General features: G+C 33.6%; 1 protein-coding gene across 1 annotated transcript; it reads right to left on the bottom strand.

The window, feature by feature from the left end:
• Nucleotides 1-13428: 13428 nt before the first annotated feature.
• On the bottom strand, nt 13429-22038 carry LOC120571006 (oocyte zinc finger protein XlCOF7.1-like). Its single transcript, XM_039819691.1, has 2 exons — nt 21722-22038; nt 13429-15458 (listed from the first exon to the last, which is right to left on the bottom strand). The coding sequence occupies exons 1-2, from the start codon at nt 22036-22038 to the stop codon at nt 14546-14548; spliced, it is 1230 nt and encodes a 409-aa protein (XP_039675625.1). The 3' UTR covers nt 13429-14545.
• Nucleotides 22039-22073: the final 35 nt, after the last annotated feature.

Raw genomic sequence — 22073 nt, 5'->3', positions numbered from 1 at the left:
CAGTTTGCGTCCATTAAAAACACACTTTTGACTTATTTGTCAGTATCTCTCACACACACGGAGTCCCGTCCTTAAGGACAGATGAGGCTTCGTTTATCAGTTCATAACGCTCTTCATCTTCACTTCTTCCGCACTAGAGTCCGGATGGGGCCGAATTTTTCTGTCCGAGGCCGGCCCGCGTCCGACAGAGCCGTGACCGAACCCGGCCCGAGCCCGACAGGTATTAAGAAATTTGTGTCCGAGCCCGACACAGTTAAAATCTCATTTTTTTCCCTCATACTAATGACACATGTAGGCTACGTTTGTTTGTGTGGAAAGCCCGCTTTTGTTAAGCAACTGTAGGAAGGCATTCGGAAATGTCAACAGATGAGCGCATCAGCGCACACGGGGCAACAAGCGCACGTTAATATTGTTAAAATGTTCAATGTGTTAACCTTTCCTGATCGCTTCGTTTCCGACTGTGATCAGAAAACCAGCGGAGACTGGTTACCTCCAGGGCAGACGTTAGAACATGAATAACCACCAACTCTGCTCCGGTTGCATCTACAACACGTCTGCTTCCTCGTCGGCCTCGGGTCGGGTATCCATGCCTTATTCCGCACCACCGTCCAACCGTCCTCTTCACCCTGCAGCGATGGGAGGAGGAGGAGGATCTGTCCTGCTAACTGATGTACAGGACGACTCACACTCCATCATCTGAACACACAACACACATTTTACTATATGCCAATAAACAGGAGTCATGGGGTCGATAGCTGTCATTTGTAAAACTATAATATGTAAAGTAACCAGTAATTCCAGCTGTCACATAAACACAGTAGGGAAGTATGGGTTTAAGGTTTAAAGTCGAAGTACAATGTGTTGAATAAAGTTTAAAAGTATGTCGAAAAAATAAAAATAAAATGTCATAGTCAGGGGTTAAATTGGGATATGTTATGGGGGGGGGCTCTCCCTAGGGACGTCCAGGGTTAAAGTCGAAGTACAATGTGTTGAATAAAGTTTAAAAAAAGTCATAGTATAGTATGTCGAGAAAGTGATAAAAATGTTAAAGGATGTTGAAAAAAAGTTGTAAAAAAGTCATGGTATATTATGTCAAAATTTTTAATGAAAAAGTCATAGTATAGTATGTCAAAAAAGTACCAAAAAAGTCATAGTACAGTATGTCGAAAAAGTACCAAAAAACGTCATAGTACAGTATGTCGAAAAAAGTAAAAAAAAGTCATAGTATAGTATGTCGAAAAAAGTCATAGTATAGTATGTCGAAAAAATTGGAAAAAGTCATAGTATAGTATGTCGAAAAAGTACAAAAAAAGTCATAGTACAGTATGTCGAAAAAGTACACAAAAAGTCATAGTAATGTCGAAAAGTACAAAAAAAGTCATAGTATAGTATGTCAAAAAAGTACACAAAAAGTCATACTATAATATGTCGAAAAAAGTAATTAAAAAAGTCATAGTATAGTATGTCGAAAAAACGTATAAAAAAGTCATAGTATAATATGTCGAAAAAGTACCAAAAAAGTCATAGTACAGTATGTCGAAAAAGTACCAAAAAAAGTCATAGTATAGTATGTCGAAAAAAGTAAAAAAAAGTCATAATACAGTATGTCAAAAAAGTACCAAAAAAGTCATAGTATAGTATGTCGAAAAAAGTCATAGTATAGTATGTCGAAAAAGTACACAAAAAGTCATACTATAATATATCGAAAAAAGTAATTAAAAAAGTCATAGTATAGTATGTCCAAAAAGTTTAAAAAAGTCATAATACAGTATGTCAAAAAAGTACCAAAAACGTCATAGTATAGTATGTCGAAAAAAGTCATAGTATAGTATGTCGAAAAAAGTCATAGTATAGTATGTCGAAAAAAGTTATGTATAATATGTCGAAAAAGTACAAAAAAATCATAGTACAGTATGTCGAAAAAGTAAAAAATGTCATAGTATAGTATGTCGAAAAGAAAAGTCGTAGTATAGTATGTCGAAAAAACGTATAAAAAAGTCATAGTATAATATGTCAAAAAAGTAAAAAAAAGTCTTAGTATAGTATGTCGAAAAAAGTAAAAAAAGTCATAGAATAATATGTCGAAAAAGTACAAAAAATCATAGTACAGTATGTCGAAAAAGTACACAAAAAGTCATAGTATAGTATGTAGAAAAAATAAAAATAAAATGTCATAGTCAGGGGTTAAATTGGGATATGTTAGTCATAGTATAGTATATCGAAAAAACGTATAAAAAAGTCATAGTATAATATGTCGAAAAAGTACCAAAAAAGTCATAGTACAGTATGTCGAAAAAGTACCAAAAAAAGTCATAGTACAGTATGTCGAAAAAAAGTAAAAAAAAGTCATAATACAGTATGTCAAAAAAGTACCAAAAAAGTCATAGTATAGTATGTCGAAAAAAGTCATAGTATAGTATGTCGAAAAAGTACACAAAAAGTCATACTATAATATATCGAAAAAAGTAATTAAAAAAGTCATAGTATAGTATGTCGAAAAAAGTTATGTATAATATGTCGAAAAAGTACAAAAAAATCATAGTACAGTATGTCGAAAAAGTAAAAAATGTCATAGTTTAGTATGTCAAAAAGAAAAGTCGTAGTATAGTATGTCGAAAAAAGTAAAAAAAGTCATAGTATAGTATGTCGAAAAAACGTATAAAAAAGTCATAGTATAATATGTCGAAAAAGTTAAAAAGTCATAGTATAGTATGTCGAAAAAAGTGAAAAAAGTCATAATACAGTATGTCAAAAAAGTACCAAAAAAGTCATAGTATAGTATGTCGAAAAAAGTCATAGTATAGTATGTCGAAAAAGTACCAAAAAAGTCATAGTACAGTATGTCGAAAAAGTACACAAAAATTCATACTATAATATGTCAAACAAAGTAATTAAAAAAGTCATAGTATAGCATGTCGAAAAAAGTCATAGTATAATATGTCGAAAAAGTACAAAAAAATCATAGTACAGTATGTCAAAAAAAGTAAAAAAAAGTCATAGTATAGTATGTCGAAAAAAGTAAAAAAAGTCATAATACAGTATGTCAAAAAAGTACCAAAAAAGTCATAGTATAGTATGTCGAAAAAAGTCATAGTATAGTATGTCAAAAAAGTACACAAAAAGTCATACTATAATATATCGAAAAAAGTAATTAAAAAAGTCATAGTATAGTATGTCGAAAAAAGTCATAGAATAATATGTCGAAAAAGTACAAAAAAATCATAGTACATTATGTCGAAAAAGTACACAAAAAGTCATAGTATAGTATGTCAAAAAAGTACACAAAAAGTCATACTATAATATGTCGAAAAAAGTAATTAAAAGTCATATATTAAAAAAAAGTCAATAGTATAGTATGTCGAAAAAAAAGTATAGTAAATAGTCAAAAAGTAAGTAATTATAATATGAAAAAAATTCAAAAAATCATAGTACAGGTATGTCGAAAAGTAAAAAGTCATAGTATAATTATGTAAAAACAGTATAAGAAGTCATAGTATAATATATCAAAAGAATTCCAAAAAGATCATAGTATAAGTATGTCGAAAAAAAGTCATTAATTATAGTATGTCAAAAATTACCTAAAAAAGTCATACTATAATATATCGGAAAAAAGTAATTAAAAAGTCATAGTATATGGTATTCGAAAAATCATAGAATAATATGAAAAAAGTACAAAAAATCATAGAAATTATGATACGTCGAAAAAGAATTACACAAAAAGTCATGAGTATAGTATCAAAAAAGTGCACGTTCATACTATAATATGTCAAAAAGTAATTAAAAAAGTCATGAGTATAATTATTCGAAAAACGTATAAAAGATCATAGTATAATTGTGGGGGAAAAGAAATTACAAAAAGTCATAGTACAATAGTAAGAAAATTAAAAAAAGTCATAATTATGGTGTGAAAGAAAAAAGAGTAAAAGTCATAATACAGTATGTCAAAAAGAATTCAAAAAAGTCGCGTATAGTATATCGAAAAAGTCATAATTATGGTGTCGCGAAAGAATTACAAAAAGTCATACCATAAATACCGAAAAAAAGTAATTAAAAAGTCATAGTATAGTATGTCCAAAAAAGTTTAAAAAAGTCATAATACAAGTATGTCAAAAAAGAATTTTAAAAACGTCATAGTATGAATTGTATACAAAAGTCATTATAGTATAGTATGTCGAAAAAGTCATAGTATAGTATGTCCGAAAAAAGTTATGTATAATATGCGAAAAATTTAAAAATCATAGTACAAGTATGTCGAAAAAGTAAAAATGTCATAGTATAGTATGTCGAAAAGAAAAGTCGTAGTATAGTATGTCGAAAAAAGAAAAAAGTCATAGTATAATTATTTCGAAAACGTGATAAAAGTCATAGTATAATTATGTCAAAAAGAGTAAAAGTCTTAGTATAGTTGCCGAAAAGTAAAAAGTCATAGAATAATGGTGCGAAAAAAGTACAAAATCATAATTAGAGTATGCGAAAAAAAGTACCAAAAGTCATAGTATAGGTATGTAGAAAAAAAAAATAAAATGTCATAGATCAGGGTTAAAATTGGGATATAAGTCATAGTATAGTATCGAAAAAGTATAAAAAGTCATAGTATATATGTCGAAAAAGTACAAAAGTCATAGTACAATTATGCGAAAAAGTACAAAAAGTCATAATTACAATAGTATCGAAAAAAAAAAGTCATAATACAATGTATCAAAAATTACCAAAAAGTCATGGTATAGTATGTCCGAAAAAAGTCATAAGTATAGTATGTCGAAAAGATTACAAAGGTCATACTATAATTCCGAAAAAGTAATTAAAAAGTCATAGGTATAAGTATCCAAAAATAAAAAGTCATAATACAATATATTCAAAAAATTTTACAAAAAGTCATAAGTATAATTATGTCGAAAAAGTCATAAGTATAGTATGTCCGAAAGAACAAAAAGACTTCATAAACAAATAGGAAAAAGTAATTAAAAAGAGTAGGTATGAGTATAGGTGAAAGAAGTACACAAAAAGTCATGCTATATATCGAAAAAGTAATTAAAAGTCATAAGTATAGTATGTCGAAAGTTATGTATAATATGTCGAAAAAGAATTACAAAAATCATAGTACAGTATGTCCGAAAAAATTAAAGGTTTAGTATGTCAAAAGAAAAAGTCATTAAGTATAATTGTAGAAAAAAAAGAAAAAGTCATAATGTAGTATGTCGAAAAAAGCCGTATAAAAAAGTCATAGTATAATATGTCCGAAAAAAGTTAAAAGGTCATAAGTATAATTTTCCGAAAAAAGAATGAAAGAGTCATAATACAATTATGTCAAAAGTTCCAAAAAGTCATAGGTATAGTATGTCGAAAAAAGTCATGAATTATAATTATGTTGAAAAAAGTACAAAAAGTCATAAGTACAGTTATTGAAAAAGAATTACAAAAAAATTCATGCTATCAAACAAAGTAATTAAAAAAGTCATAAGTATAGCATGTCGAAAAAAGTCATAGTATAATAATGTGCGAAAAAATTAAAAAAATCATAGTACAAGTATGTCAAAAAAGTAAAAGTCATAGGTATAATTATGTCGAAAAAAGTAAAAGTCATAATACAATGTGTCAAAAAGTACCAAAAAAGTCATAGTATGAGTATGTCGAGAAAAAGTCATGAGTATAGTATATCAAAAAAATCACCAAAAAAGTCATCACTATAATATATCGAAAAAAGTAATTAAAAGTCATGAGTATAGTATGTCGAAAAAAAGTCATAAAAGAATATGTCGAAGAAGTACAAAAAAATCATAGTTACATTATGTCGAGAAATTGCACAAAAAGGTCATGAATTATGAGTATGTCAAAAAGTACACAAAAAGTCATACTATAATTATGTCCCGAAAAAGTAATTAAAAAGTCATAGTATGGTAATGTAGAAAAAGGTATAAAAAAGTCATAGGTATAATATGTGAAAAAATTCCAAAAATCATAGTCAATTATATGAAGGATTGCAAAAAAGTCATAAGTATGAAGTATGTAGAAAAGAAAGTAAAGTCATAATACTAATTATGTCAAAAAATTCCAAAAAGTCATAAGTATAATTGTCAAAAAAAGTCATAGTATAGTGTCGTGAAAAGAAGAATTACAAAGTCATAAATTAAGAAAAAGTAATTAAAAAGTCATAGTATAGGTATGTCAAAAAAGTTAAAAGTCATAATACAGTGTCAAAAAAGTACAAAAGTCATAGTATAGTGGAAAAAAAGTCATAGGTATAGTGTCGAAAAAGCATAAGGTATAATTGTCGAAAAGTTAAGTATAAGAATTTCAAAAGAGTGCATAAAAATAGTACAGTATGTCGAAAAATTGTCATAGTATGAGTATGTCGAAAGAGAAAAGTTAAGTATAAGGTATGTTAAAAAAAAAAAATATGTGATAGTTCAGAAGTGTTAAAAAATGTTAAGGATTGGAAAAAAGTTATAAAAAAGTCATGGTATATTATGTCAAAATTTTTAATGAAAAGTCATAGTATAGTATATCAAAAAGTACAAAAAGTCATAGTACAATTATGTCAAGAATGCAAAAAAATCATAGTATAGTATGTAAAAAATAAAAAAGTCATAGTATATTATTTCGAAAAAAGTCATAGTATAGTATGTCGAAAAATAGAAAAAGTATGTATGCGAAAAAATTACAAAAGTATAGTAAGTAGAAAAAGTCACAAAAATATGAGAGGAAAAAATAAAAAAGTCATAGTATAGTACAAAAAAAAAAGTCGAAAATAGAAGTAGAGAAAAAGTAAAAAGTCATAGTATAATATATGTCGAAAAAAGTAAAAAATTTATTAGATATGTCGAAAAAGTAAAAAGAATCATAGTATAGTATGTCGAAAAAAATAAAAAGTCATAATACAGTATGTCAAAAAAGTACCAAAAGTCATAGTATAGTATGTGAAAAAAGTCATAGTATAGTATGTCCGAAAAAAGTACAAAAAAGTCATACTATAATACTCCAAAAAAGTTTAAAAAGTCATAGTATAGTATGTCCAAAAGTTAAAAAGTCATAATACAATGTATGTCAAAAATTACCAAAACGTCATAGTATTATTATGTCGAAAATGGAAAAAGTATAATTATCGAAAAGTCATAGTATAAGTATGTCGAAAAAGGGTTATGTATAATGTCGAAAAAGAATTAAAAAAATATAGTACAATGTATGTCGAAAAAAGTAAAAAGTCATAAGTATGGTATGTGGAAAGAAAAGTAAGTGAGTAAGTTGCGAAAAAGTCATAAGTATGGTATGTCAAAGCGATAAAAGTCATACTATAATATGTCAAAAATAAAAGTCATAATTATGGTATCGAAAGGTAAAGTCAAGAATAATATCGAAAAAATTAAAATCATAAGTCAATTATGTCGAAAAATATTTAAAAGTCATGAGTATGGTATGTAGAAAATAAGAAATAAAATATATAGTAGGGGTTAAATTGGGATATATTGAGTCATGGTATAATTATGTCAAAGTACAAAAAGTCATAGTATAATAGTAGAAAAATCAAAAAGTCATAGTACAGTATGTCGAAAAAGTACCAAAAAATCATAAGTATATTATGTCGAAAAAATAAAAAGTCATAATACAGTATGTCAAAAAAAGTACCAAAAGTCATGGTATAAAGTATGTAAAAAGTCATAGTATAGTAATATTGGGAAAAAGTACAAAAAGACATGATATAATATATCGAAAAAAAGTCTAAAAAGTCATAGTATAGTATGTCAAAAGTAAGAAATACAATATTAAAAAAGTACAAAGTCATGATATGGTATGTAAAAAATATGAGTATGGTATGTAAAAAAAGAAAAAAATTATAAAAGTATAGTATAATGTCGAAAAAGTGCCAAAAAAGTCATAGTACAATTATGTCGAAAAAGTAAAAAAGTCATAGTATAGTATGTCGAAAAGTAAAAAAGTCATAAATATAGTATGTCAAAAGTACAAAAAGTCATAGTATAAGTATGTCGAAAAAGAAGCATAAAAAAAGTATAATATGTCGAAAAATACAAAAAGTCATAGTAATATGTCGAAAAAGAATAATTAAAAGATCATAGTATAGTAATCAAAAAGTAAAAGAATCATAATACAGTATGTCAAAAGAATTACCAAAAAGTCATAGTATAGTATGTCGAAAAAAGTCATATATAGTATAGTATGGCCGAAAAAATACAAAAGTCATACTAATATATCGAAAAAGGAATTAAAAGTCATAGTATAGTATGTCGAAAAGTTATGCGTATAATATGTCAAAAAATCATAAGTACAATTATGTCAAAAGAAAAGTAAAAATGGTCATAGTTTAGTATGTCAAAAAGAAAAAGTGAATAATTATGTCGAAAAAAGTAAAAAGTCATAGGTATGAGTATCGCCAAACGATATAAAAGTCATAGTATAATATGTCGAAAAATTAAAAAAGTCATAGTATAGGTATGTCGAAAAGATAAAAAGTCATAATACAATTATGTCAAAAAGTACCAAAAAGTCATAGAATTATGGTATGTCCGAAAAAGTCATAGTATATTATATCGAAAAGTAAAGAGTCATAAGTACAATTATTCGAAAAAAATTACAAAATTCATACTATAATATGTCAAAAGAAAGTAATTAAAAGTCATAGTATTAGCATTGGGAAAAAGTCATAAGTATAATATGTCGAAAAAGTACAAAAATCATAGTACAGTTATGTCAAAAAGTAAAAAAGTCATAGTATAATTATGTCGAAAAAAGTAAAAGTCATAATACAAGTATGTCAAAAAGTAACCAAAAAGTCATAGTATAGTATGTCGAAAAAGTCATGGTAAGTATGTCGAAAAAGTATACAAAAGTCATACTATAATATATGAAAAAATAATTAAAAGTCATAGTATAGTATGTCGAAAAAGTTATAGTATAATGAAAGTACAAAAATCATAGTATAGTATGTCGAAAAAGAGTAAAAATGTTATAGTTAAAAAATGAGTATGAGTATCAAAAAAAAGTCATAGGTATAGTTGCTCGAAAAAATAATAAAGATCATAATTAATTGAAAAAGTTTAAAATCATAGGTATATTATGTCAAAAAGTCATAGTAAGGTATGTCGAAAAGTAAAAAAGTCATAGTATAATAATATTGTGGTCAAAAAAGGTGTGATGTGAAAAAAGTTAAAAAGTCATAGTGAGGAAAAAAAAAATAGTATAGTATGTGAAAAAAAGTCATAGTATAATGAAAATTAAAAGTCATAGTATAGTGTGAAAAAAGTAAAAAAAGTCATAGTATAGTATGTCGAAAAAAGTACCAAAAGTCATAGTACAATTGTAGTCAAAGAAGTACAAAAATGTCATAGTATAGTATGTAGAGTGAATGTAAGACAAAGGTATCAAAAAAAAGTCATAGTATAGTATGTCGAAAAGTCAAAGTATAGTATTCGAAAAAAATAAAATTAATAGATCAGAGTTAAATTGGTATAGTTATGGGGTGAAAATTCAGAAAATTCATACAATAGTATGTCAAAAAAGTAATTAAAAATCATAGTATACGAAAAGTGTGTATAATATTAAAAGTATAAAAAAATCATAGTATATTATATCCAAAAAAAAAAAAACATAATATAGTATATAAAAAAGAAAAGAGTCATAATATAGTATTGAAAAAGTAAAAATCATAGATAGTATGTGAAAAAAAAATAGTATAATATGATGAAAAGTACAAAAAATAGTATAGATGGAAAAAAGTACAAAAAAATCATAGTATAGTATGTCACAAAAAAGTCATAAGTATAGTATGTCGAAAAAGTAAAAGATTATGGTTAAATTATGGCGGAGCTTAGGGTGTAAAGTCGAAAGGTACAATGTGTTGAATAAAGTTTAAAAAAGTCATAGTATTGTAGGTATGCGAAAAAAATGTTAAAGGATGTTGAAAAAAAGGTGTAAAAAAGTCATGGTATATTATGTCAAAAGTTTTAATGAAAAAAAAGTCATAGTATAGTATGTCGAAAAAAGTGAAAAAAAGTCATAATACAGTATGTCAAAAAAGTACCAAAAAAGTCATAGTATAGTATGTCGAAAAAAGTCATAGTATAGTATGTCGAAAAAATTGAAAAAAGTCATAGTATAGTATGTCGAAAAAATTGAAAAAAGTCATAGTATAGTATGTCGAAAAAGTACACAAAAAGTCATATTAATATGTCAAACAAAGTAATTAAAAAAGTCATAGTATAGTATGTCGAAAAAAGTCATAGTATAGTATGTCGAAAAAAGTCATAGTATAATATGTCGAAAAAGTACAAAAAAATCATAGTACAGTATGTCGAAAAAGTACACTAAAAGTCATAGTATAGTATGTCGAAAAAAGTCATAGTATAGTATGTCGAAAAAATAAAAATAAAATGTCATAGTCAGGGGTTAAATTGGGATATGTTATGGGGGGGGCTCTCCCTAGGGACGTCCAGGGGTATTCCCCCTATGGGAATTTTTTTTTTTTTTAAATAAACTGTTAAATGGCACTTTTCTGGAGAGTTTTGTGCAAAGAAATGGAGAAATGGAGTCTTACATGATATGTGCAAAACTGCCAGGTTAAGAGCCTATACTTTGCATTGTAGTAGTATCAACAGGTATTAGGGCATTTAGCATTTACATTACTGTTAATCAGTCATCACTTGATTACACACTGTATTACCTTGTTATGATATAAGAAGTGACCCATACAATGTGCCAAAATAATGTGCCACATGAAGAGACAGCGCAGCATGACAGTAGCAACAGCTGAGAAGATTTGGGTCTGTGGTGACCAGGTCCACCTCACACAAACTTCCTTCTCCCATTCTCTCTCTTTACTAACACACACAAGCACACACACACACACACGACACCGAGTGGGGCTCTCAGATGCTCGGAGGCGAGCCGTGGCCGGCTCGGAGCCCTGCCGCTGGAGGAGCTGCGACAGCGAGAACCGGTTCAACGGCTTGGTCAGCGACATGAACTCGTAGCGGCCGGTGGAGCTTCCGAGCACCGGGCTTCCACCGCTGCGAACGGGGTTTTTAGCTTTAGGAGAAGGTATTTTATCTGTTAATCCTACCGACCGCAGTGGTGCGCTGGTTGTTGCCGTGTTCTTATTGTTCTCAGCTCCGCCAAGACAAAATAGGCATGCCATTTCAAACATCTTTCATTTATTGTCAGAAATATCATGTTTTCAAAAGCATCACTTTCATAAAATGTTATGTGACTTATTTAGACTGCAAGCAAGCACATCCGGACAAACAAGCAGGCTTATGTGCCGAGGCTGAGCCCCGGAGAGCCCCGGCCCAATTTAACCACTGGTCATAGTATAGTATGTCGAAAAAGTACAAAAAAAGTCAAAGGATAGTAGGTCGAAAAAGTAAAAAAAAAGTCATAGTATAGTATGTCGAAAAAAGTAAAAAAAAGTCATAGTATAGTATGTCAAAAAAAGTTTAAAAAAAAGTTATACTTTAGTATGTCGAAAAAAATGAAAAAATTCATTGTATGATATGTCAAAAACGCATTACAAAAAAGTCATAGTATAGTATGTCGAAAAAATTGAAAAAAAGTCATAGTATATTAGTAAAAAGTAATTGAAAAAAGTCATAGTATATGTATGTCAAAAAAGTACAAAAAAGTAATAGTACAGTATGTCAAAAAAAGTGATAAAAAGTCATAGTATAGTATGTCAAAACATTTTTAAAAAGTCATTCTACAGTTTGTCGAAAAAATTGAAAAAAATCATAGTATAGTATGTCGAAAAAGTACAAAAAAGTCATAGTAAAGTATGTTGAAAAAAGTAATTGAAAAAGTCATAGTATAGTATGTCAAAACATTTTTAAAAAGTCATAGTAAAGTATGTCTAAATAATGGAAAAAAATCAGAGTATATGTTGAAAAAGTACCAAAAAAGTCATAGTACAGTATGTCAAAAAAAATGAAAAAGTCATAACAAAACATGTCAAAACAAAGTGAGAAAAAAGTGATAATATAATTTGTTGAAAAAAGTTGTTGCTGGGTCTAACGTTAGAGGTCCGCTGACCCGTTGTCACTGGGTCTAACTGGTCCTCCTCATTCCCTCCGAGAACGTCATAGTGTAGTATGTCGGCTACGGCGTAGGGTCGGTATCTCCACGTAGAGACGTACATAGCCACGGCCTAGATTTAACACTGAAGCATAAACCACGCTTTAGAGAGAACGATTATTTTTACACCATTGTTTTTATTTTCATTGGAAAACATTTAATAGATCATAGTGTGGTTTTTGCAGAGATTTGTACCAAACAACTTCTCTGCAGCACCAAAATATTTGATTTAAAATGGTACTTTGAAACATTTAGCCTCTTAACAAATATGGTGCCTCCTGCCAGTTGTGATTCTGATTACATGCAGATTAATTGTTGAAGCCCACGCGTCAGAGTCCCCAGGCCAGGTTGGTGACACATTTTCAGCACGTTCTCATAGAAATATAATTTAATAAGAAACAGAACAATAGAAGAATATATTGAACAATAAAAATGATTCTTGCTGCAGGTCTGATGGTCCTGAAACAATTGTCAATAATAATTACACGTATCACACATCCAACAGTTCTCTCCATTTCATCAGTCTGTCTGTTGAAGGAAGAAAAACTCCAAACTGAGATGATGAGATGAGTACCGAAGAACCCGACAGCTGAATAGATTAGATTCTTCCCAAGATAAACAATCTTAGTAGTTAGGTCTCTAAAATGTGGATAAGTTTCCTAAAAGCCCAAGATGACGTCCACAAATGTCTTGATTTGTCCACAACTCAAAGATATTCGATTCGCTGTCGCAGAGGAGAGAAGAAACTAGAACATATTCACATTTACCAAGCTGACATCACACAACTTTCACTGTTTTCACATTATTTATTGATCAATTATCTTATATTATTAATAGTAGACAACTAATCCATTAATCCGGGACTTCTGTTTTTTCTGAGACTTTAAACCTGACTGTGGTTCTGTTCTCTTTCGAATCATGGCTGACTTCTCTCTCCGTCTGTTGTGTGGATCGTCATGTGTCTCCAGACATCTTTTGAATTTAAAACGTCTCTTACAAACCGTACAGCTGTAGTTTTTCTCTCAGGTGTGACGTTGCATGTGACGAACTACATTCCCCTTCGGAGAAACTTTTCACCACAAACTGTGCAGCTGAATGGTTTGTCTGTTGAGTGAATTATCATATGCACCTTAAGATTTGTCTTCATGCTAAATCTCACTAAGAGCAGCTGAAAGGCTTTTCTCCTGTGTGAATTATTATGTGTCTCTTCAGGTGTCCACTTTCAGTAAAAGCTTTATCACACTCAGAGCAGCTGAATCTTTTCTTACATCTTGAATCATGTTTCAGAGAGTTTAAAGCTGACTGAGGTTCTCTGGTCTCCTTCCAATCAGCACTGTCTTCAGTCTCAGGTTCAGAAGAGTCTCCAGTCTGGTCTTCAGTCTCTGGTTGTAAAAGTGAATTTGGATGGGAGTTCTTGGCTGGTTCTGGTCCGCCACAGTCCTCTCCATCAGCTTATGTTTCCATGTGTTGAGTTTCTCTGCTGGCTGGAGGCTCTGCCTCTCTTCTCCTCAGTCTGATGAAGCTGTGACAACTGACACATTCATGTTTTATGACATAGTACTATGGGCAAATCTTTTATCACAAACACTGCATGTGTATTTTCTCTCTACTGTGTGAACTGCCATGTAGAGCTTGGATCAGGCCCAAAAAAATCAAGCCCGAACCAACCCGAGCCTGTGCACGTTGTGTCCGAGCCCAGCCCGACACATTAACTGTAATTATGAGCCTGAGCCCGATTTAAACCCAACAATTTTTTAATACATGGGCCGTTATCACTGACGTTCTCAACTATAATTCAGAGTTGTTTGAACTACAGAAATCTGTTTAGAATTATCTTAATGAATAATACAACAAGGACAAAGCAGGCTAAACTGCAGTTTGTTTATTCAGAATGGAATGGATCGCAAATGGATCAGAATGAAGAAACGTTAAAAAAAAAAAAACTCGACCCTAGTTCCCTCAGCTGAATAGTGTGGGGAACAGATCAAGGCAGCAACATAATCAAAGCCCTGGAACCATATACGAGACTTTCTTGTCTCGATCACCTAATTAATACCGTCCTTCGCCACGGTCTGCATGCCGACGCACTGGTCGACAACAGTGCTGCAGAGGGGGAGGCACAGTTTACCTCCCACTAAAGTCAGTGCAGGACATACACCCAGAGCTACGGGAGAAGCTGGAGAGGCATAGCTTTCGCCCCACCCAATTAGGCTAATAAAGTAATGATTAAGAAAACACAAATGCTTGATCAAGGGCCCGGCCCGGCCCGGCCCTGCCCTGCCCGAGGATAGCGGTGAAAAATATCGTCAAGTTTGAGCTCGGGCAGAGAATGTAAACTCTACTGCCATGTGGCGTGTCAGTTGTGTCTTCTATATAAATCTTTCAACACTCACACTGGGCAGCTATATCTTTTCTCTCCCGTATGAGTTCTTATGTGTTTCTATAATTTTCTTTCTGTGTAAAATATTTCTTACAGACTGAGCTGAGGTTTTTCCCATGTATGAGTTAACATGTGTTTTTTAAGCATTGACCGGACGCCAAATCTTTTATCACAAACTGAGCAACTGAAAGGTTTGTCTCCTGTATGAGTTATCATGTGGGTCTTCAGATTATAATCATTTCCAAATCTTTTATCACAAAGCGAGCAGCTAAAAGGTTTTTCTCCTGTGTGAGTTATCATGTGTCTCTTCAGATGTTCCTTCTGGCCAAATCGTTTATCACACTCAGAGCAGCTGAAAGGTTTCTCTCCTGTGTGGCTTCTCATGTGTGCCTTTAAATATACGCTCTGTGTAAATGATTTTTTACAAACTGAGCAGCTAAAAGGTTTTTCTCCTGTGTGGACCGCCATGTGTGACTTTAATGCTCCACTGTGTGAAAAAGATTTCTCACAGACTGAGCAGCTGAAAGGTTTTTCTCCTGTATGAGTTCTCATGTGTGTCTTCAGGTATTCGCTAACACTGAAAGCTTTACCACAGTCAGAACAGCTAAAAGGCTTCTCTCCTGTGTGGATTCTCATGTGTTTCTTTAAACTTCCATTCTCTGAAAAAGATTTTTTACAGACCGAGCAGCTGAAAAGCTTTTCTCCTGTATGAGTTCTCATGTGTTTCTTCAGATTATACCCGTTGCCAAATCTTTTATCACAACGTGAGCAACTGAAACGTTTCTCTCCTCTATGAGTTAACATGTGTTTTTTAAGAATTGAGTTGAGGCCAAATCTTTTCTTACAAACTGAGCAGCTAAAAGGTTTTTCTCCTGTGTGAGTTATCATGTGTTGCTTCAGATTTGACTTGAAGCTAAATATTTTCCCACACTCAGAGCAGCTGAATGTTTTCTTACATCTTGAATCATGTTTCAGAGAGTTTAAAGCTGACTGAGGTTCTCTGGTCTCCTTCCAATCAGCACTGTCATCAGTCTCAGGTTCAGAAGAGTCTCCAGTCTGGTCTTCAGTCTCTGGTTGTAAAAGTGGATGTGAGTTCCTGGCTGGTTCTGGTCCTCCACAGTCCTCTCCATCAGTTCCTGTTTCCATGTGTTGAGTTTGTCTCTGATGACGCTGTGAGGACTGAGCTTCCTCTTCATCATCTTCCCTCCTCACAGGGACAGGAGTGAATGGGAACTTGGTGATATCAGCCTCCTCCAGCCCTTGAAGCTGCTCTCCCTCCTGACTGCTCCACAGTTCCTCCTGTTCCTCTTTAATGTGTGGGGGGGGCTCTGGCTCCTGCTGGTCCACACTGGAGCTACACTCCTGCTGCTCAGGGGGAACCTCTTCTTTAACCACCAACAGCTGCTCAACATCTGCAGGAAACAAAACAAATACAGACAACTGTTTAGTCAATACTTGTAGCTAACTATTTCACCTGTTTAGACAGTACTTTTAGCTAACTATGTCAACTGTTGTGGCCCGGTTGGATCAGTTGGTAGAGCAGGCGCACATATATATATATATATATATATATATATATATATATATATATATATATATATATATATATATATATATAAATATATATATATATATATATATATATAAATATATATATATATATATTTATATATATATATATATATATATATATATATATATATATATATATTTATATATATATTTATATATTTATATATATATATATATATATATATATATATATATATATATATATATATACACAGTGGGGAGAACAAGTATTTGATACACTGCCGATTTTGCAGGTTTTCCTATTTACAAAGCATGTAGAGGTCTGTAATTTTTATCATAGGTACTCTTCAACTGTGAGAGATGGAATCTAAAACTTGTTTGAACTCTTTAGCTGTATAAAAGACACCTGTCCACACACAAACAGACTCCAACCTCTCCACAATGGCCAAGACCAGAGAGCTGTGTAAGGACATCATGGATAAAATTGTAGACCTTCACAAGGCTGGGATGGGCTACAGGACAATAGGCAAGCAGCTCAGAAGGCAACAACTGTTGGCGCACTTATTAGAAAATGGAAGAAATTCAAGATGACGGCCAACCTCCCTCGGTCTGGGGCTCCTGCAAGATCTCACCTCGTGGGGCATCAATGACCATGAGGAAGGTGAGGGATCAGCCCAGAACTACAAGGCAGGACCTGGTCAATGACCTGAAGAGAGCTGGGACCACAGTCTCAAAGAAAACCATTAGTAACACACTACGCCGTCATGGATTAAAATCCTGCAGCGCACGCAAGGTCCCCCTGCTCAAGCCAGCGCATGTCCAGGCCCGTCTGAAGTTTGCCAATGACCATCTGGATGATCCAGAGGAGGAATGGGAGAAGGTCATGTGGTCTGATGAGACAAAAATAGAGCTTTTTGGTCTAAACTCCACTCGCCGTGTTTGGAGGAAGAAGGATGAGTACAACCCCAAGAACACCATCCCAACCGTGAAGCATGGAGGTGGAAGCATCATTCTTTGGGGATGCTTTTCTGCAAAGGGGACAGGACGACTGCACCGTATTGAGGGGAGGATGGATGGGGCCATGTATCGCGAGATCTTGTCCAACAACCTCCTTCCCTCAGTAAGAGCATTGAAGATAGGTCGTGGCCTGGTCTTCCAACATGACAACGACCCGAAACACACAGCCAGGGTATCTAAGGAGTGGCTCCATAAGAAGCATCTCAAGGTCCTGGAGTGGCCTAGCCAGTCTCCAGACCTGAACCCAATAGAAAATCTTTGGAGGGAGCTGAAAGTCCGTATTGCCCAGCGACAGCCCCGAAACCTGAAGGATCTGGAGGTCTGTATGGAGAAGTGGGCCAAAAACCCTGCGGCAGTGTGTGCAAACCTGGTCAAGAGCTACAGGAAACGTATGATCTCTGTAATTGCAAACAAAGGTTTCTGTACCAAATATTAAGTTCTGCTTTCCTGATGTATCAATTAATTATGTCATGCAACAAAATGAAAATGAATTACTTAAAAATCATACAATGTGATTTTCTGGATTTTTGTTTTAGATTCCGTCACTCACAGTTGAAGAGTACCTATGATACAAATTACAGACTTCTACATGCTTTGTAAGTAGGAAAACCTGCAAAATCGGCAGTGTATCAAATACTTGTTCTCCCCACTGTACATAGAGGTATATGCCTTGACTCAGAGGTCCAGGGTTCGAGTCCGACCTGTGACGATTTCCTACATGTCTTCCCCCTCTCAAGCCTCTTTCTCACCTAGCTGTCCTGTCCATTAAAGGCGGAACAGCCCAAAAACATAATCTTAAAAAAGGAAAAAAAGAAAAAACTATGTCAACTGTTTAGTCAGTACTTTTAGCTAACTATTGTCAACTGTTTAGACATTACTTTTAGCAAACTATTTTAACTGTTTAGTCAGTACTTTTAGCTACTATTTCAACTGTTTAGACGGTAATTTATTAGCTAAATGTGAGTTCCTGGCTGGTTCTGGTCCTCCACAGTCCTCTCCATCAGCTTCTGTTTCCATGTGTTGAGTTTCTCTTTGATGAAGCTGTGAGGACTGCAGGGATTAAAGTTCTCCGTTGCTATGACGGATTTCCGTCAATTTGATTTTAGAAATGCCATATCTGAGATCGATGCAGATCCGATGAGAACAAAAAATATTTTTGTAAGGCAACAAGAAATATTAGGTCCGTTGAATGAATGTGAATTTTGTGATGTTTAATGTTTACAGACTTAATAGTGTTTTTGAGAACTTCCTGTGTCTCAATCGTCTCAATCAGTGAAAGCTCAATAAGATGCATCAGCCATGAGTTTCACTTTGTTAATGCTGTAGCGTAGCTACACACTTGTCTCCTTAGCCCGTTTGTTTAAAAACACACGTCTGGAGGACTAAAGAACGGTCTAAAAGTTTTTGGATTATAGTGACACAATCGAGACAGCTGATAAGGTAGACCAATCTGTTGAACGTTTTGGTGTATGATCGATTGTGAGCGTGCAACACACAGATGTAGCTAGGCTGTAACATCCAAAATTCAAGCTCAGGCGCAAATCAATCAGTTGTCGCGAAAGAAAATAAAACTTCTCGTACCGTGCTACCAACAAGCTAACGTTAGCTCGTCGGTTAGAATGGGCAAGTGTCTGAAGGTCTGGCCAGAGATGCGGACCAGCTGGCGGACGAGGCTGAGAGCAATGTGGCCGAGGTTAGCACAACAAGTGGATCGGTGTGCCAGTCAGTCTAGTGCTAACGAAACGGGGGAGCTGGAAGACCCGACTGCCGGTTCCCGTTCAGCTAGCAACGGAGAGAGGGTTGTGAATAATACGATGACAGTGTCGGCGGTGCTCCACCTTTGGTAGGGTATGTTTGAAACGCAGCCAACATGCTAACGCACATTTGACGGTATTACCCAGATGTGCCAATCACCAGGGAGAAAAAAAAAACAGAGCCCAACTCCTTATTCCCGCTACAGCAGCCTTTAGACGCATAAGCAGAACGGGATGAAACAATCACTGAAGCAAATGGCATTTAAATTGGCATATTATATTACATTATATATTATCTTATCTAGACAAGGTGGAACTAATTGTGACATAATGCACATATTTTATTTTTTATCATCCTATTTATTTTGGTTTTTCATAGCATAAGAGCGATTCATGCAACAAATACTTTATTATTTTATATTATTAGAGTACAAACACGCCTTACAGAGCTATTGTGAACTAAATATGATTGTTGAGTTTTATAATAAAATGTTTTATTAAATTCAGGTGACATTACCTGGTAAATCATTATTTTCTCATGCCTAAAATCCACACTGATTTTTCACTATATGGCTGTGAAGTTGGCATTAAATTTCATCCTAGGTGGTATTAAAAATGTCTTAAAAAGTCTTAAATTTAACTTCTCCTGGGGGTACCCTGTATAAACCGTACCGAATGCAATTTATTATCCTGTCTGTTAAGACATGTCCACAATCTTTCACAATTCACGACGGAAGGTTTTGCATGTTACCGAGCATGTTAACATAAAATAATAATAGAAATAATGATACAATAATGCAATAGACTATTTGTCATTATCGCGATCCATTGTGTCAATCGTGTTTGTGCTATGACGCACAGACAGCCTTATAGCCTATTCTGGTTTCACTTTTAACAACAGTAGGTTATGACTGTATGTTGACATAAAATAATCATGCAATTAAAACTGTCAACTTCTAACTTTGCTATTAAATATTAATTTATAGCACAAAACCCGGAACAAGTTTACTCGCATATTAGCGTCATGATTTGTACGCGTCTAATGGTAACCACTATTTGGCAAGGCCACTACCCGTCATGGATGCGTCGTTGCTAACGGAAGGCACAGACGTGTCTGAGATGAATAAAACAGTGTTTATTTATTGTTATTGTAAAACCATTTTTTAGTTTGAATTTAAATAATAAAAAAGCTTTCACTGAAAAGTATATAGCCTAAGCTATGTTTCATTATTAGTAGCCCTTGAATAAAAACAGTGAAGTCTTGCAAACTTGATCTTATAGATTTGACTTGGTGTTGAATTGCATATTAACAATTAAAAAAATCTGCCTTTAAACATTTTTGGCCTGAAGTAATTAAATAGAGTGTAAGGTAAAGCCTTTCTGCAATATGAATGCTGCAGTAGAAAAGAACAGCAATGGTTAGTCGTGGGATGGCACTGAGATATTGTTTTGTTCATCAGGAAAAGAGAACACTCATAATACTGCCTTTACTTTGCTGTTTGCATCTTGTTGTACATTAAAAATCAATAGGGCGCAATCGCAAAAAGGGTGCTATCTGTATAGGTAGATGTGAACAGCTTAGATTAGATTTTTTTTTTGACCTTTCTTTTCATCATCTTTACTCTTCACAGGGACAGGAGTGAATGGGAACTTGGTGATATCAGCCTCCTCCAGCCCTTGAAGCTGCTCTCCCTCCTGACTGCTCCACAGATCCTCCTGTTCCTCTTTAATGTGTGGGGGGGGCTCTGGCTCCTGCTGGTCCACACTAGAGCTACACTCCTGCTGCTCAGGGGGAACCTCTTCTTTAACCACCAACAGCTGCTCAACATCTGCAGGAAACAAAATCAAATACAGACAACTGTTTAGGCAATACTTGTAGCTAACTATTTCAACCATTTAGACATTGCTTTTAGTTAACTATTTCATCTGTTTAGTCAGTACTTTTAGCTACTATTTCAACTGTTTAGTCAGTACTTTTAGTTATTTCAACTGTTTAGTCAGTACATTTAGCTAACTACTTCAAATGTTTAGACAGGACTATTAGCAGCTGAATGTTTTCTTACATCTTGAATCATGTTTCAGAGAGTTTAAAGCTGACTGAGATTCTCTGGTCTCCTTCCAATCAGCACTGTCATCAGTCTCAGGTTCAGAAGAGTCTCCAGTCTGGTCTTCAGTCTCTTGTTGTAAAAGTGGATGTGAGTTCCTGGCTGGTTCTGGTCCTCCACAGTCATCTACATCAGCTTCTGTGTTTATATGACCAACACATTTATGTGTTTTGACATGAGAACGCCAGGCAAATCTTTTGTCACAAACACTGCAGGAGAATCTTTTCTCTCCTTTGTGGAATACGGCCATGTGTGACCGTAAACTCCCTCTCTGTGTAAAAGATGTCTTACAGACTGAGCAGCTGAAAGGTTTTTCTCTTGTGTGGACTCTCGTGTGTTTCTGTAAATCTCCTCTCTGTGTAAAAGATTTTTTACAGACTGAGCAGCTAAAAGGTTTCTCTCCTGTGTGAATTCTCATGTGTGACTGTAAAGTTTCACTCTGTGTAAAAGATTTTTTACAGACTAAGCAGTTAAAAGGTTTCTCTCCTGTGTGGATTCTTACATGTTTCTTCAGGTTTCCACTTTCAGTAAAAGCTTTACCACAATCAGAGCAGCTAAAAGGTTTTTCTCCTGTGTGGACTAACATGTGTGACTGTAAACTTTGACTGTGTGTAAAAGATTTCTTACAAACTGAGCAGCTAAAAGGTTTTTCTCCTGTGTGAATTCTCATGTGTTTCTTTAAATATCCTCTCTGTGTAAAAGATTTCTCACAGACTGAGCATCTGAAGGGATCCTGTCCTGTGTGAGTTCTAATGTGTCTCTTCAGACTTTCCTTGTGGCCAAATCTTTTCTTACAAACTGAGCAGCTAAAAGGTTTTTCTCCTGTGTGAGTTATCATGTGATCTTTCAGCTTTGACTTGCAGCCAAATTTCCTCTGACACTCAGAGCAGCTGAACTGTTTTTCTCCTGTGTGGATCCTCATGTGTCTCTTAAGATCTGACTTCAAGCTAAATTTCCTCTGACACTCAGAGCAGCTGAAAGGTTTTTCTCCTGTGTGAGTTATCATGTGATATTCCAGATTGGACTTGCGGCCAAATTTCCTCTGACACTCAGAGCAGCTAAAAGGTTTTTCTCCTGTGTGAGTCATCATGTGTTTTTTCAGATATGACTTGAAGACAAATCTTTTCCCACACTCCGAGCAGCTAAATGGCTTCTCTCCTGTGTGGATCTTCATGTGTTTCTGTAAATCTCCTCTCTGTGTATAAGATT

This window comes from Perca fluviatilis, chromosome 13 (assembly GCF_010015445.1).
Source record: "Perca fluviatilis chromosome 13, GENO_Pfluv_1.0, whole genome shotgun sequence".
Classification (NCBI taxonomy): Eukaryota; Metazoa; Chordata; class Actinopteri; order Perciformes; family Percidae; genus Perca; species Perca fluviatilis.
This window is presented reverse-complemented; position numbering and strand designations above follow the sequence as displayed.

What these genes read in the sequence shown, in the direction of transcription:
- LOC120571006 (XM_039819691.1), bottom strand. Translation starts at nt 22,038, where the DNA reads ATGAAGATCCACACAGGAGAGAAGCCATTTAGCTGCTCGGAGTGTGGG. An exon ending in CAGAGGAAATTTGGCTGCAA is followed by an intron (nt 15,459 to 21,721) that starts GTCAAAGCTGAA and finishes TTGGAAGGAGAC; the next exon opens with CAGAGAACCTCAGTCAGCTT.